General features: G+C 37.1%; 1 protein-coding gene across 3 annotated transcripts in view; it reads left to right on the top strand.

Annotated features, from left to right (window-relative positions):
- The window catches only part of LOC106075273 (sodium-coupled monocarboxylate transporter 1-like), a 28,098-nt gene extending 16,601 nt beyond the window's left edge, over window positions 1-11,497 (top strand). The window contains exons 7-9 of one of the 3 annotated variants that reach the window (XM_056038120.1): window positions 2,237-5,021; window positions 5,159-7,352; window positions 11,350-11,497. In XM_056038120.1, coding sequence (XP_055894095.1) covers window positions 2,237-3,054 — 818 coding nt within the window. In that variant the 3' untranslated portion in view covers window positions 3,055-5,021; window positions 5,159-7,352; window positions 11,350-11,497. Of the gene's footprint in view, window positions 1-2,236; window positions 7,353-10,892 lie in introns of all 3 variants that reach the window. The other 2 variants (XM_056038111.1, XM_056038127.1) reach the window with 2 other exon arrangements.
- Window positions 11,498-16,687: the final 5,190 nt, after the last annotated feature.

Below are 16,687 nucleotides of genomic sequence, written 5' to 3'. Positions count from 1 at the left end.
AGCATTACACATTACACATCTGTATCTACAAACCAGCAACAATACATGAAGGAAAGGTTTCAATATATATGTACTATCTTTACCCAACTGCTATGAGCATTGACTTGTTCCCCAATTCATCTCATAACATTGTACTCTTGTCTTAGAAATCTAAAATTCCAATCAATACCTTTAAAATTCGAACATGAGCCCAACTTTCTATAACTTGGTGTCAGAAGTGGGGATTGGGCGGCTCAATGACGGAAAGAATGGTGAGATTGCTAAAGCTGAAACAGGAGCCCCCACCACATTTCTTCACATCGCTTTCTCTTGTTTTTCTCTCTTAGTGAATCTTAAAAGCTTAACCGGGGACTAAACAATCAAAATGTAAACTAAGAGAAGTTTGCTGTAACTAACTTTTAGTGGGAAATTCCTCATATAATTTTTATGTTTCTTAAAACTTTTCCAACACTTAAAACTTTGTAATATATATATATATATAGCCCGGGGGGGGGGGGGTTCTCCGAAATAAGGAGACGGACTTTAGTGATTGATTTTTTGCTTTGATTTTGTTTATTTTAGGTGAGATTTTAATACTAAACCATCACTTGCCCTAGCGCAGCCAAGGAGGTTTTGAGTTTAAAACCCTACCAGGGGGGTTTGCAGTTAAATTCCCCTCTTCTATAAAACAAAACAAACAAAAAATAATGCAAACGACAATCCCCAACTCCAAGAGCATAGCTAAGGAAGGTTTTGATTTTAAAATCCCCTCTTCAGTATAAAAAAGTAAATTACACATTGAAAATGCTTGGAGCGTAGCCAAAGGGGTTTTGAGTTTAAACCCCCTTCAGCGGGGTTTAAAGCTAAAAAATACCTCATAAATATATATATAAAAGAGCAAATTACACACTCAAAATTCTATGAGTGTAGCCAAATGGGTTTTTGAGTTTAGCCCCCCCTTCCCCTTTCAAGTGGGATTTGAAGCTAAAAAAAACCTCATCAATATAAAAAAAGCAAATTACACACTCAAAAATCTTTGAGAGTAACCAAAGGGGTTTTAAGTTTAAACCCCCTCTTCAGCGGGGTTCGAAGTGAAAAAAATAACTCTTCTGTTAAAAAAAAAAGAAAATTACAAACTCAAAATGCTATGAGCGTAGCCAAAGAGGGTTTTGAGTTTAAACCCCCCTTCATCGGGGTTTGATATAAAATCTTCAATATAAAAAAATGTAAATTCTTTGAGCTTAGCCATGCCAAATGGGGGGTTTTGATAGCTTTTTTTTGGTTTAAAACCACTACAGATTTTTTTTGCGTTTAAAATCCCCCTACACTCACAAAATTCTATGAGCGTAGCTATATGGGGTTTTGAAGTTGTTAAAAAAAAAACTCCATGAGATTTTTAGTTTAAAACTCCACAACAGATGATTTTGACGATAAAACTTCCCTATTCGATATAAAATCTAAAGCAAACTACAGTCACCTAAGTCCAAGAGCGTAACCAAGAGAAGTTACAAAATTTCTACCAGTGGCTGGACTCCATTAATAAAGTGAAGTGGATAGTCATCTGCCTAAATTGAAAAACACTAAATGAGGCTCAACAAATATGGCTAAGACGGATTTAGTTATAGAGATCGGGTCTAAGTCAAGGAAATGCTATGCCGAACTGGGAGTCAACCCCTTGGTAAGGTTGTGACAGAGCGTCACATGAGGTTAGCGGGACATGTATTCCGACAAAATGAATTACGCATAATAAGAGTTGCAATAACATGAAGGCCATTGCGAGGAAATCGCAAAAAGGAACATCCTAGTACAACTTCACGCCACACTTTCATAGAGGTCCTCAGAGCAGGTGGGCAGAAGCTTCAGACATTGCCAGTGACAGATGTTTGTGGAAACAGCTTGCCGCCCAATAAGCCGAACGGTGCGGAAGGATCTAAGTCAGTAAGAAAAGCACAGGTTTTGAAACAAAACTTTTTAATACGAGAATAATGCACTGTAGATACCTCAAAATATGCTTTTTTTAGGCTTTCAATACCGGAAATAGTGATTGGCGGCGGGGCTTTGCCAGACCCCATTGCTAACAATGGCGGGGAGTCTACAAATTTTCCACTAATTCCAGGAGGAACCATTTCTATGGTATAATAAATATATATATATATATATATATATCGCAGGGGGGGGGGGACCCCCCCAAAAAAAAATCCTGGCTACGCCCATGATATATATATATATATATTATATATATACTGATATTCTACAGGAATGAACGCACTGGCTGCAAATACAGTTGAAGACATACTTCAGCGACCACTGAGAAACTTCACAGAGCAAAGGACAACGCTAATAACTAAACTCATTGTCCTGATCTATGGCGTCCTCATCATCGTTGTGGCATACCTGGCCAAAGATCTGACAGGAAGCGTATCACAGATAAGTCTGTCCGTGTTTGGAGCTTGTGGGGGTCCTATACTTGGTGTCTTTTTGCTGGGCGCCTGTGTTCCTCGGGGGAACAAATATGGCGCACTGGTAGGTGGCGCCTTGGCTTTGGCATTAACCATGTGGATGTCAGTCGGTAATCAGCTGTACGGCAATCCACCTCCACCATTACCGTCCCCGTCAACTGACATGTGTTTCAGCAATACATCTGACCATTTCCTCTCTTCGTCTGATTGGACAAACAGATCTGACCATTTCCTCTCTTCGTCTGATTGGACAAACAGATCTGACCATTTCCTCTATTCATCTGATTGGACAACTTACAATTCTACCTGGCAAACGAACAACTTGTCTATTTACACAAAACTTGTTTCATCAGATCAGATGGACGCCGCTCGCCCTTTATTCTTGTACCAAATTTCTTACGAGTGGTACGGCTTTATCGGTACCATTATCAGTTTTGTCGTCGGTCTCCTGGTCAGTCTCTGTACTTACAAATGTCCACAGCAATCGCCAAATGTGAGACTTATATTTCCGATCCTGGCAAAAGTATGGTCTCTTGATAATGTAAACAATTTGAGCAATACTATACCACACGACAAAAGACTGGATTACGAATTGCAAGTACAGGCTCAGATATGATTTTTAAAATATATAAATGTAAAGTTATAAGGATTAAATATATTTTTTATGCATAGAAATCGTTAGATTTTTTTTCAACGTCTTGTTTTATTTTCAAAGCAATATATGCTGTAAGACTCTCACTATCTAGGCTCTCTGTTACATTGCACCACACGACACTGTCAATTCAAAGAAATTGACAGCTCGGGGCTCCAAAGTAAGGTAATACTTTAATGTCCAATAAATCAAATAATCAAATGCTTCACATTTGAGAAGGGTATCAACTATGTAACTGTAATGAAACAACAAATACTAGTATACCAATAACATGGCTTTATTCGACACAATTAGACTACAGTAAACAGTGAATGAAACCAGCACGTTTCGCATAACACTGATGCAGTACTAAACACACACAAACTGGAGATGAAACACAAACACACTGGACATGACCTTCCGACACGCTGGACGCACGCAGAAAATCAACTCAGTTACACTACAATCACCCCGCCTAAAAGTTATAGGAACATAAACATGTAAATAATAGTGAAGGACAACGATTTAGGAGGCCTAAGTATCCCTACAGAATATTTACAGAGTAACTCTATTGAAAAGCATTGTATAACTATAAATAAACACGTTATACACTATAAAATTATCAGTGCCTAAGTGTAACATTAGGTTAGACCAGTAGAGAAAGTAGTCTTGAATAATAATGTAATAAGTAATACAATACAAAAAGTCCGACTACAAAAGCTATACACTATGAAATGATCAGTTCTAAGTGTGTCATATTAAGCCTACAGACACTGGGTTAGAACTTTTGATATGGAAAAATAAGTAAATAAATGTTAGACCTTATAATTAGGTCTGCTTGTTCTTGGTCTTAGGTTATAATTACCAGGACCAATACTGCCGTCGTTTTGAATTGGTGACATCGGCGGCTCTCCAACTGTGTGATAGAGCTTGTCTTAGGCTCAATGTCTTCATGTTCCATATGTTGATACACCTCTGATTCTCCCTCTCTTGGAGCGGGGTCCAAATGTCGCAGTGACACTGTTTCTTCTCTTCCACCAGGAAGTCTGACAATGGCATACTGTGGGTTGCATGTGATTAAGTCCACAGCTATTGTACCATAGTCATATTTTGGATGCACGGACTCCCTTTTTTAACAACACTTTTCCTGGCTGAGTTAACCATGTCGGGAGTGATTTGCCAAAGGTGGACCTGCGATAAAACTTGATTATTGACGATTCGTTTTTGTGAGCGCATATCATGAGGAGGAGGAAGGTTCCTTAAAGCCTGGAATATTTCAGGGTCTGGTTTGAGTAGGCCTTTTGAAATTTCGTATTCCAATAGGCAAACTTTGTCAGTGGCTATCGTACTTTTGTCTTCATTAAATGTGATCCCATACTTTCTAGAACCATCTAGAAATCTTTGCAGATTGTTTGACTGCAATCAATGACCATCCTTCTTTTATGTCTCTCGTTTGCTGTCACAAGCACCTGTGCTCTCCACTCTCCAGGTAGACCTTGAGGGTTCAATGATTTTGTCCGAGAGGAGTTTTTTTTTTACTTCAGACTCAATAAATTTGTTATCACCTATTCCACCTAGCCACCGGTCTACAGTCAGAAGTTAGATAACTGAATAGGCTCGGTGTTTCGACTCGTGCTGCTTTAAGACCACAGATGTCTAAGGGATTGCGTTTTCCCCCGTACGGTATGGTCAAATCTTTATGAAGACTTATAAATTCTACACCAAGGATTACATCCGAGCACAATCCAGCAAGTATAGAGAGTTTGACCTTTTTGTAGTGTTCTCCCTTGCATTGGACATCGGCAAATGTATGTCCTAATGTCTTTTCAGAAAGATGTGTAGTGGCCATGAATATTCTGTTTGTAGAAGGGCGTACTGGCCATTTATTTCTCTTGACGATGGCTTCTGATATGTAGCTTTCACAGCTGCCAGTGTCTATGCAACAACAACCCGTTGACGTTCACTTGGGCCGTAGACTGTGTAAGCCCAGAGAAATGCGTTGATGAAAAGGTACATGGAGTTATCACACTGGTCAGTGAAATTTTGCTGGCAGCTATGGTGGCTGTTGTTTTACTTGAGTTACAAACAGTTTGAAGTGTCCCTTTTTACCGCACTGATGACATAATGCATTTCGAGCATGGCATTCAGTCCTAGAGTGTCTCCTCCTACCACAGACGTAGCATAGCGACTTAATGGCATTCAAGTTTTTCATTTATTATAACACCTAAGTAGTTTGCATTTTTAGTGGTATACCATGAATAAGATAGGGGAAATTAATGTTTTAGTTTTTTATGTTACTGACATTTTTCTGGTTAGATTACTTGTCTGAAACTTTCAAAAAATGAGAACGAAGAAGATTTTTAGCGGCTCCCGAAAGGGGAAAAGACGCTATTAGTTTTGTGTGGCCTGTCTGTCCGTCTGTCTGTCCCGTTGAGATCTCAGAAACTAGAAGAGAAAATGAAAATCGGACATCATGATTTTTAAATCATTCAAAGTTCTAATGCAACGGCTACTTTTTTCTTTTCCTAAAGTGAACCATCTAATTTTTAAAACTATCTATGCAAGCAGATTTTTCAAAAATTAAACCACTTTTAAATGAAAAATTTAGGGGAGGTAAGCCTTTTAAAAGCTTCACATGCTTCTTCATTAATAAATCAAGCTTCATTCATAGATTCGCGCATTGGTACAAAAAATTTGCATCTAAGGTCACAATGGAAAAAGTATCAATGGATCATTATAAAATAGATTTTCCATTTATTAACGAACTCATGGAATAGAATACCGATTCAAATGTTGTTTTAAAAAATAATTTTAATACGAACTTGGTTTTAGTTAAAAGTAAAAAAAAAAAAAAAAACTACTTTTATAGCGCGTATTTTTGACATATCTTCATGATACATTTGACATCAGTCTAAATTAGACTCAATAGAGACCAGATGTAGATCTAGATTTTGATTTAAAAGTAGGCCTATTAAATAATTTGAACAAAATTTACATCTATAAATTATTAAGGAAATAGTTTATCATCTTACAGTTTAAGGGTGCATATTTATTTATTATGTAAGCAGTATTCATTGGCCTCCTTCAGTCGTAGAACGACTATGGTTCATCTCAGAGCACACTTCCTCATGTGGCTGTGGAGCCCTATTTTGGAGAGACACTACCGTCCACAGATAGCACAGGTTAAGTTGGCTTTTGCTTCGGTGGTAGAGGAGCTGGCCGTTTTTCGGATTGTGCGTTTTTCTTCCTGGGCTGAGACCCATGTACTTTCACTGTCCATAGCTTTCTTGGTCACTGTATCTCTCCACCTGTTGCGGTCTAGAGCTATGTCTTCCCAATGGTCAGTATTGATGTTCACTGATTTGAGGTCACGTTTTATTACATTTATGTAACGGAGGTGGGGGCGACCAGTTTTTCTTGTGCCAGTCGCGAGTTGACCATAGAGGATGACTTTCGGGATGCGCTTGTCCTCCATCCGGCGAACATGTCCAAGCCAGCGCAAACGCTGTTGTCTGAGGGCTGTAAAGATTCTGGGAATACCTGATCGCGCAAGGATCTCGGTATTGCACACTTTTTCTTTCCATATGACATTCAAGATCCTACGGAGACATCTCAAATGGAACGAGTTCAGTTTTCTCTCTTGCTTTGCGTAGGTGGTCCATGATTCACTGCCATACAGTAGTGTACTCATAACGCATGCCTTGCAGACTTCTATTTTGGTCACCGTAGTTAGCTTATGGTTTTCCCAAACTCTTGGTCTGAGTCTAGCAAATGTCGAGGCAGCCTTCCCTGTGCGTTTTTTCATTTCCTCTTCTAGAGACAGGTCATCTGTAATTGTGGATCCCAGATAGCAGAATTCGTTTACGGCGTCCAGCTTGTTATCGTCTATGAGGATGGAGGGTGGTGCTATAGCAGGTGGTCCCAAAACATTTGTTTTCTTCGTGCTAATAGTCAAGCCATATTCTTTACAGGCCAGAGAGAAGCGAGACATTAGTGACTGAAGTTCCTCTCACGTGTGTGCCACTACCGCTGCGTCATCCGCGAATAGCATATCTCTTACGAGGGTGGCTCTGATTTTAGTTTTGGCCCTCAGTCTGGCAATATTTAGGAGTTTGCCATCAAATCTGGAATGGAGATAGATGCCTTCAGTGGATTTGTCAAACGCGTTGTGGATTAGCAGTGAAAATAGTATTCCAAAGAGGGTTGGGGCTAGGACACATCCTTGTTTAACTCAATTTATCGTCACAGATCACTTTGAATTTTTCTACCTATCTCACTATAAGGTAAGGGCTCATTTTATTTGTCTGTATTTTTATTATGTGTTATTTTATCCTTAATTGTAAATACTCTTTGCAAAGGATTTTCAAAGTAAATCCTTATAGATGTTGCTATACTCTAAAAGCGACATTGTGAAAGTTAATATATTGATCGTTTCAACTAGGGGTGCACCGGATAGTCCCTCCGGCTCCGGCTTCTGCCGAATATCCGGCATTTTTTACTATCCGGTGCTATTCGGCTCCGGTCGGATATCACTACCGGATAGTAAACCGGATAGTAAAAAATACACCTATTTAATATGCATAAAGTGGACCTCGTTCCATTACTGTCTGTTATAGAATGTATTAATGTTTATATTAAAACAAAATAATATGCTTAAAAATAGAGCCATTATGAATATGCACCAAACTTCGTTTATTATAAAGACAAGGCGTGTTAATAACTTAATATAAATAGAGATGAAACTTTACATCATAAATGCGCTTTACATACAGAGCAGCAATGGCTGGCACTTTTTTCAATTTGTCTTGACCTTTGAGTAAGTTAGTTAACATGTTAAAATGCTACATTCCTTGACTACGTCATGCTGACCAGACGTCTGTCTAGCTGTGCGGGTATATCTCCAGAGGTAGAGATGAACAACTCCCACCCCCTTTTATTTGTTTAGTCCATCACATTGAGTTTTTTATGGTTGGGAACTGAGTTTGTTTACTTAGTAGTTAATCTTTATTAGGGGGGAGGGGGCTGAACTACAAGAGCCACACCTCTAATGTAACCAGATATATTTCTAGATGAACAACTCCCTTCCCCTTTTATTTGTTTAGCCCATCACATTGAGTTCATTGATTGACAGGTGACCCCAAGTCAGATACGATGGACGTAGGTTTAATGTCAGCGTATTGACACTCTCTAGTGGTCACACCTTTCGAGGGAACTGAGTTTGTTTACTTAGTAGTTAATCTTTATTGGAGGGGGGCTGGACTACAAGAGCCACACCTCTAATGTAACCAGGTATATTTCTAGATGAACAACTCCCTTCCCCTTTTATTTGTTTAGCCCATCACATTGAGTTCATTGATTGACAGGTGACCCCAAGTCAGATACGATGGACGTAAGCACTCTCTAGAGGTCACACGAGGGAACTAGGTTTGTTATTGGGGGGGGGGGCTAGACTTTACATTATAAATTCGTATTACATACGTAGCAGCGATGTCTGGCACATTTTAAAAGCTTGTCTTGACCTTTGAGTGGTCTTGTAAACACGTAATATTCCTTAACTACGTCACGCTGATAATCTGTCTAGATGTGCGAGTATATCTCCAGAGGTAGAGATGAGCACCCCCACCTCCTTTTGTTTGTTTAGTCCATAACATTGAGTTCACGGATAGGCAGCTGACCACATTAAGCCAGATGTTAACGTGTTGACACTTTCTAGAGGTCACATCTTATGAGGGAACTGAGTTTGTTTACTTGGAGTAGAATTTTTATTAGGGGCGGGACTACAAGCCAAATCTCTATAAGGTTAATCTGGTATGAGTTTGTTTATTATGAGATAGGTTGTCAATCAAGGGTCTGGACCACAAACCAAATTGTTAAGACATATTGACACAGTCTAGAGGTCACTAGATGATGACACTAAGTTTGTTTACTTGAAGAGAAATGTAAATTAGAGCGCTGAACTACTACAGGACACACCCCTACAAGTATTTTGTTACACAAGCCACGGGTATAAAAGTGGCTTGCAAGGGCATTTAGTAAATTTAATAGAAATAATAATGGCTGATAAAAAGTCATCACTTATATGGCGTTACTTTAATGTCAAAACAATGGACTACTCTAAAGCAGTTTGCAATGCTTGTAAAATAGTACTGTCACGTGCCAGTACGTCTACGAGCTCCCGTGATTCGTCAAGCCTCACACACAAGCAGCAACCAGGGATTAAATAGGTCTTAGACAAAGCTAAATTGTGGGATATTAATAGTGATAATGCTAAACGCATTCACTTGGCCATAGCAAAGATGATTGCAACTGACATGGAACCTTACCAAGTAGTTGAGAAGCCTGGATTTATTGGACTTTTAAAAGTACTGGAGAAAAGATACACTGTGCCTAGTCGCAAATATTTTACAGAACGTGTTATTCCAGATATCTACGACAATATTTCCTCAAAGCTTCGTGAAATGCTATCTGATGCTAAAAGCATCGCTTTCTCAACGTTCACTTGGACAGCTGATAATACCACCGAATCATATTTTGGTTTAACTGCCCATTGGTTGAATGAGTCATTTGACCGAAGCAGCTATGTTTTGCATTGTACAAAATTTAATGGCCAGCATACGGCTGCAAATTTGCTGTACTTAAGATATTTACTAAGCCATTATCTGTATTAGATACAAACCAGAAGCGGTTTGTGGCCTTTAAAACACGAGCCTAATGACAAGTTGATGGTGTCAAATACATGAACACAAACATCTACCCACTATACAACTTAGATTGTACTTAAGAAAGATTTACGCTATAAAACCAAGAGTGAACTTTACCTTTGAAAGATTTACATTAGTTACATATATGTTTATATATTCTGCATGAGTTATCCCACATTCTACTTTACAATACATACGCACACACCATCTCATGTTACAAAGATTAGTTTATGATAAGCATATCTGTAAAAAAAAATGCTGTTCATTTTAATTTATCAATCAGTGATAGAGTTTAAAGTAAGAAAGTAAATAACAAAATAATATGAATATAGGTATGTTATATAGAAGATTTGCAAAAACTTCAGTAAAACGAGCTGTTTGAGTCATGTAGGTATCCGGCTCCGGCTCCGGCTCCGGCCGAATATCTAATTGTACTATCCGGTTATATCCGGCTCCGGCCGGATATCAAAAAGTACTATCCGGTGCACCCCTAGTTTCAACATCACCTATGTTGGGGTAAAACGCCCAATTGAGTTGGGGGCAGGAAGCCTTTATCGAAATCTGGTCATAAAAGATCTAGATCTATAAAATCTAGAAATCTCTATATAAAATTTAGACTTCATTGTCGCTAGATTTAAGATTATTCTAGATTTATATTAACTAGACTAGATTCTAGATCTATAATATACAAATAATCTACAAAATTCTAGATTCTAGCCTGGAATCTAAGAATAAATTATATTAATTATTAATACAAGTTCAATAGGTCTAAAATGTAAATTAGAAAAGTATATCTAAACTAGAACTATTATAAATAAATCTAATAGAATATCTAGTCTAGATCTAGTATCTAGTAGATCTATTTCTATATGTCTTGACTATAATACTAGATCTATATCTTTATATTATTATATAAATCTATAATAATAAATTTTTATTCCGACTAGTAATTTAGGGTATTCTAGTCAATCCAGATGAGACAGCAATTAGTATGCGTATTTGTGATACTTAGATTAGAAAGTAATAGTAAGATCTATTAGGGCTGTAGATCTAGTCTATAAATTATACCATATTATTAAGTTTAACTATAGATATATATTTTCTGTTTGTAAAATGTTTCAGATGTTCCTTCAGAGTTGAAGACCAAACCTCCCGCAGGACGACAGGGGATGGGAGCGGGCAGGGTTTGAACCCTGGACCACCGACAAATCTGAACGACAGTCCAGCGCGCAAACCGCACGACCAAGCAGCCATCCATTTTCTAGATCGTTATTATTTATTCTACTTTTGCCTGCTATGTTTGGAACATATATCTTTTGAGATCCATAAGCTTTTAAAGTTTAAAATGTTCGCAATTTAATTTTTTTTAATGGACCTCATTCACCAATCGTAAACAAACAACATTTAGCCACGTGGCGCTCTATCTCTTCTACATAATTTAAGATCTCATGTTTAATTCATGATGGTTGTCACGTGACAGTTTTTCCTATTGCTTTATCGATAAGATCACATGACTAAATGTTGTTCGTTTACGATTGGTGAATGAGGTCCATTTTTAATTTTATTTTTTTCATTTCAGAAAATGGTAAGAAATTACCAGAGAAAAACACAAGGCTCGTATGGACAACAAAACTTGACAGAAGCTTTAAAAGCTATCGCTGATGGGATGCCACTTAACAATGTCTCCGAAAAAATAACATTTATAATTATTAAATATTTCACTGATACTTTTTAAATTTGTTTGTCAAAATTTATTATTTATGTTTGTGAATACCAAATATCGCAAGCTAAAATTATTTAAAAACAAATTCTTGTGTTTATATAATTACATACTGGTACACTAATACATACAACTAAGAGCTGAAAAACATACAAATAATTTTTAAAGTTCTTAGTTTTCATTAATTTTGCTTCTGCATTTTAATCCATTTTCCTTTTTATCTTGTTTACAAACTAAAATTGAAAACAAAATTACCAGCCTAAATTTATATACAAAACCAAACATCTACTAAGAATCCTAATTTGCTTGAACATAATTTTTAAAAAAAAATATTTGAAAACAAAATTACACATACAAATATATATATACACAATAATATATACACCTAAGAGATTTTAAAAACAATTAAACTCTTTATTTACCACAATTTTTTCTTTAGGGGTAAGAGGCCCTTGGAAGGGCTTTTTGCCCCAAGTGTGGGGTAAAATGTCCCTTAAAATTTTTTTTTTATTTCATGTAATAATTTTTAGATACATTGAAATAAAATTATTTTAAAAACTAATTTGTAAATTAGACATGTAACACTAAATGAAAACCAAATTTAAGATAAAATTATATTAATAAGCTAGCTTGTATAGGCCATAGAAGCTTAGGGGGGGCTTTTTGCCCCACGTAACCCTACTGAAACTTTCAGAGCTGGCACCGTTGAATTGCACTGTACCCATCATATTTTGGTGGAAAGATATGATTACATTTAGTAGCTTGGGTGGACAGTCTATTATCTGTAAAATTTTAAAGAGGCCATCTCTGCTAACTAGATCGAAGGCCTTTGTCAGGTCAATAAACGCAATGTACAAAGGCATCCTTTGTTCTCTGCACTTTTCCTGGAGTTGGCGGATGGAAAAAATCATGTCAATCGTGGATCTTCCTGAACGAAAGCCGCATTGTGATTCTGGATAGACCCGATCAGTGAGTTTTTGTAGCCTGGGAAGTATCACTCGAGCAAAGACTTTGCTTACAATATATAAGAGCAGCATAGTGCATTATTGATTATTATCCAGTAGTAGGCCCACTAGATCTACATCTAATCCAGATCATAATATTGGCCTAATTCTAGGTCTTCTAATTTTAAGACTTAAAGTCATACGAATTCTATTTTAGATCTAGATTATATATCTATATTCTAGATCTAGTCTAGATTCTAGATATAGCCTGGATTCTAGATTTAGTTCTAGATCTTGATCTTGACCATGTCTAGATTCGAGATCTAGACCTAGTCTAGATTCGAGATCTAGACCTAGTTTAAATTCTAGGTCTAGACCTATTAGTCTAGATTCTAGGTCTAGACCTAGTCTGGATACTAGGTTTTGACCTAGATATCTAAACTACATATCTAGAACTAGTCTAGAAATCTAGGTGTAGTCTAGCTCTAGATTCTAGAAATGGGCGTAGCCAGGGGGGAGCTCTAGGTCACCCCCCAGAAATGAGTTCAGTGACTGATTTTTTTGCTTTGATTTTGTTTTGTTTTTTTAGGTGAGATTTTAATACTAAACCATCACTTGCCCCAGCGCAGCCAGTTGGGGTTTTGCAGTTAAATCCCTCTACCAGGGAGTTTTGCAGTTAAATCCCACTACCAGGGAGTTTTGCAGTTAAATCCCACTACCAGAGAGTTTTGCAGTTAAATCTCCCTACCAGGGAGTTTTGCAGTTAAATCCCACTACCAGGGAGTTTTGCAGTTAAATCCCACTACCAGGGAGTTTTGCAGTTAAATCCCACTACCAGAGAGTTTTGCAGTTAAATCCCACTACCAGGGAGTTTTGCAGTTAAATCCCACTACCAGGGAGTTTTGTAGTTAAATCCCACTACCAGAGAGTTTTGCAGTTAAATCCCACTACCAGAGAGTTTTGCAGTTAAATCCCACTACCAGAGAGTTTTGCAGTTAAATCCCACTACCAGAGAGTTTTGCAGTTAAATCCCACTACCAGAGAGTTTTGCAGTTAAGTCCCACTCTTCTACAAAACGAAACAAAAAAATGCAAACGACAATTCCGTAAGTCCAAAAGCACAGTTAAGGAAAATTTTGATTTTAAAACCCCTCCGAAATTTACGATAAAACCCCCTCTTCAATATAACACTATCCATAAATCAGTCACCAGATTCTATGAGCGTAGCCAAGAGGGGTTTTGTGTTCAAAATCCACTCCAGTGGGGTTTGAAGCTAAAATAAATACCTCTTCAATATAAAAAAAAAGGCAAATTTGCATTCAAAATGCTATGAGCGTAGCCAAATGGGTTATGAGCTTAAACCCCCTTCAGTGGGGTTTGAAGTTTTAAAAAATACCACTTCAATAAAAAAAAAAAGCAAATTACACACTAAAAATTCTATGAGCTTAGCCTCTTCAGCGGGGTTTGAAGCCAAAAAAAAAAATAGCTCTTCAATATAAATAAAAAGCAAATTACACACTAAAAATTCTATAAGCGAATCCAAGCCAAGGGGGGTTTTGAGTTTAAACCCTCCTCCTCCAGAGGGCTTTTTTTTTAAAGTTTAAAATTCCCCTACAGGGAGTTTTGAGGTTGAAAACCTTTCTCTTCAATATTATTCTAATGCAAACTTCAGTCCCCAAATTCTACGAACGTATCTAAAGGGGTTTTGAATTTGTTAAAAAAAAACTCCAGATTTTTTAGTTTAACTCCCACCCAACAGATGATTTTGACGATAAAACTTCCCTTTTCGATATAAAATCTAAAGCAAACTGCTATCACGTAATTCCAAGAGCATAGCCAAAAGAGGTTACAAATTTCTACCAGTGGCTGGGCTCTGGTAATAAAGTGCAATAAATAGTCCTCTGCCGAAATTGAAAAAGACTAAATGTGGCTCAACAAAGATGGCTAAGACGGATTTTAGGAGTGAGTTATAGACATCGGGTCTAAATCAAGGAAATCATATGCCGAACTGGTAGTCGAACACTTAGTGAGGTCATTTCTTGAATGCATTTATTTGTAGCCCCGAGTAGTGCAACATCATCAGCAAAGTCCAAGTCCGTCAATCGGAGTGGTTCACGCCATGGAATACCAAAGGCAGTCTGATTCATTGCTCTCCTCATTGTGTAGTCGATGGCTAGGAGGAAAAGGAAGGGAGATAAGATGCACCCCTGTCTCGATGGTAAAAAAAACTATGTCGTTCGCTCTTCTGTTTTAATGCAGCAATTAGACTGACTGTAAAGGTGTAAAGTAGGTAATCAGCTCACTGTATTTGTTCAACAAAAAGAACTAACTAGCAATAACGTTTATTGGAACATTTTTGAAGAAAGTTGATTGGAAGGGATGACACCCTGAGCTACCGCACCAGTTGCCACTGACACTCTCTGGGAGGTTTCCATTCTGTTTTTAGGTGATCAGTTGGATCTCTACTCTACTTTTTAGTTGATCAGTTGGATCTCTACTTTTTATGTGATCAGTTGGATCTCTACTTTTTAGGTGATCAGTTGTATCTCTACTTTACTTTTTAGTTGATCAGTTCGATCTCTACTTTTTAGGTGATCAGTTGGATCTCTACTTTACTTTTTAGTTGATCAGTTGTATCTCTACTTTACTTTTAAGTTGATCAGTTGTATCTCTACTTTACTTTTTAGTTGATCAGTTGGATCTCTACTTTTTAGGTGATCAGTTGGATCTCTACTTTTTAGGTGATCAGTTGGATCTCTACTTTACTTTTTAGTTGATCAGTTGTATCTCTACTTTACTTTTTAGTTGATCAGTTGTATCTCTACTTTACTTTTTAGTTGATCAGTTGGATCTCTACTTTTTAGGTGATCAGTTGGATCTCTACTTTTTAGGTGATCAGTTGGATCTCTACTTTTTAGGTGATCAGTTGGATCTCTACTTTTTAGGTGATCAGTTGGATCTCTACTTTACTTTTTAGTTGATCAGTTGTATCTCTACTTTACTTTTTAGTTGATCAGTTGGATCTCTACTTTTTAGGTGATCAGTTGGATCTCTACTTTACTTTTTAGGTGATCAGTTGGATCTCTACTTTACTTTTTAGGTGATCAGTTGGATCTCTACTTTTTAGGTGATCAGTTGGATCTCTACATTTTAGGTGATCAGTTGGATCTCTACTTTTTAAGTGATCAGTTGGATCTCTACTCTACTTTTTAGGTGATCAGTTGGATCTCTACTTTACTTTTTAGGTTATCAGTTGGATCTCTACTTTTTAGGTGATCAGTTGGATCTCTACTTTACTTTTTAGTTGATCATTTGGATCTCTACTTTTTAGGTGATCAAATGGATCTCTACTTTACTTTTTAGGTGATCAGTTGGATCTCTACTTTACTTTTTAGGTGATCAGTTGGATCTCTACTTTTTAGGTGATCAGTTGGATCTCTACATTTTAGGTGATCAGTTGGATCTCTACTTTTTAAGTGATCAGTTGGATCTCTACTCTACTTTTTAGGTGATCAGTTGGATCTCTACTTTACTTTTTAGTTGATCAGTTGGATCTCTACTTTTTAGGTAATCAGTTGGATCTCTACTCTACTTTTTAAGTGATCAGTTGGATCTCTACTCTACTTTTTAGGTGATCAGTTGTATCTCTACTTTACTTTTTAGTTGATCAGTTGTATCTCTACTTTACTTTTTAGTTGATCAGTTGTATCTCTACTTTACTTTTTAGTTGATCAGTTGTATCTCTACTTTTTAGGTGATCAGTTGGATCTCTACTTTTTAGGTGATCAGTTGGATCTCTACTTTTTAGGTGATCAGTTGGATCTCTACTTTTTAGGTGATCAGTTAGATCTCTACTTTACTTTTTAGTTGATCAGTTGTATCTCTACTTTACTTTTTAGTTGATCAGTTGGATCTCTACTTTTTAGGTGATCAGTTGGATCTCTACTTTTTAGGTGATCAGTTGGATCTCTACTTTTTAGCTGATCAGTTGGATCTCTACTTTTTAGGTGATCAGTTGGATCTCTACTTTACTTTTTAGGTGATCAGTTGGATCTCTACTTTACTTTTTAGGTGATCAGTTGGATCTCTACTTTACTTTTTAGGTGATCAGTTGGATCTCTACTTTTTAGGTGATCAGTTGGATCTCTACTTTTTAGGTGATCAGTTGGATCTCTACTTTTTAAGTGATCAGTTGGATCTCTACTCTACTTTTTAGGTGATCAGTTGGATCTCTACTTTACTTTTTAGTTGATC

The sequence above is a fragment of the Biomphalaria glabrata genome, chromosome 1 (assembly GCF_947242115.1).
Source record: "Biomphalaria glabrata chromosome 1, xgBioGlab47.1, whole genome shotgun sequence".
Classification (NCBI taxonomy): Eukaryota; Metazoa; Mollusca; class Gastropoda; family Planorbidae; genus Biomphalaria; species Biomphalaria glabrata.
This window is presented reverse-complemented; position numbering and strand designations above follow the sequence as displayed.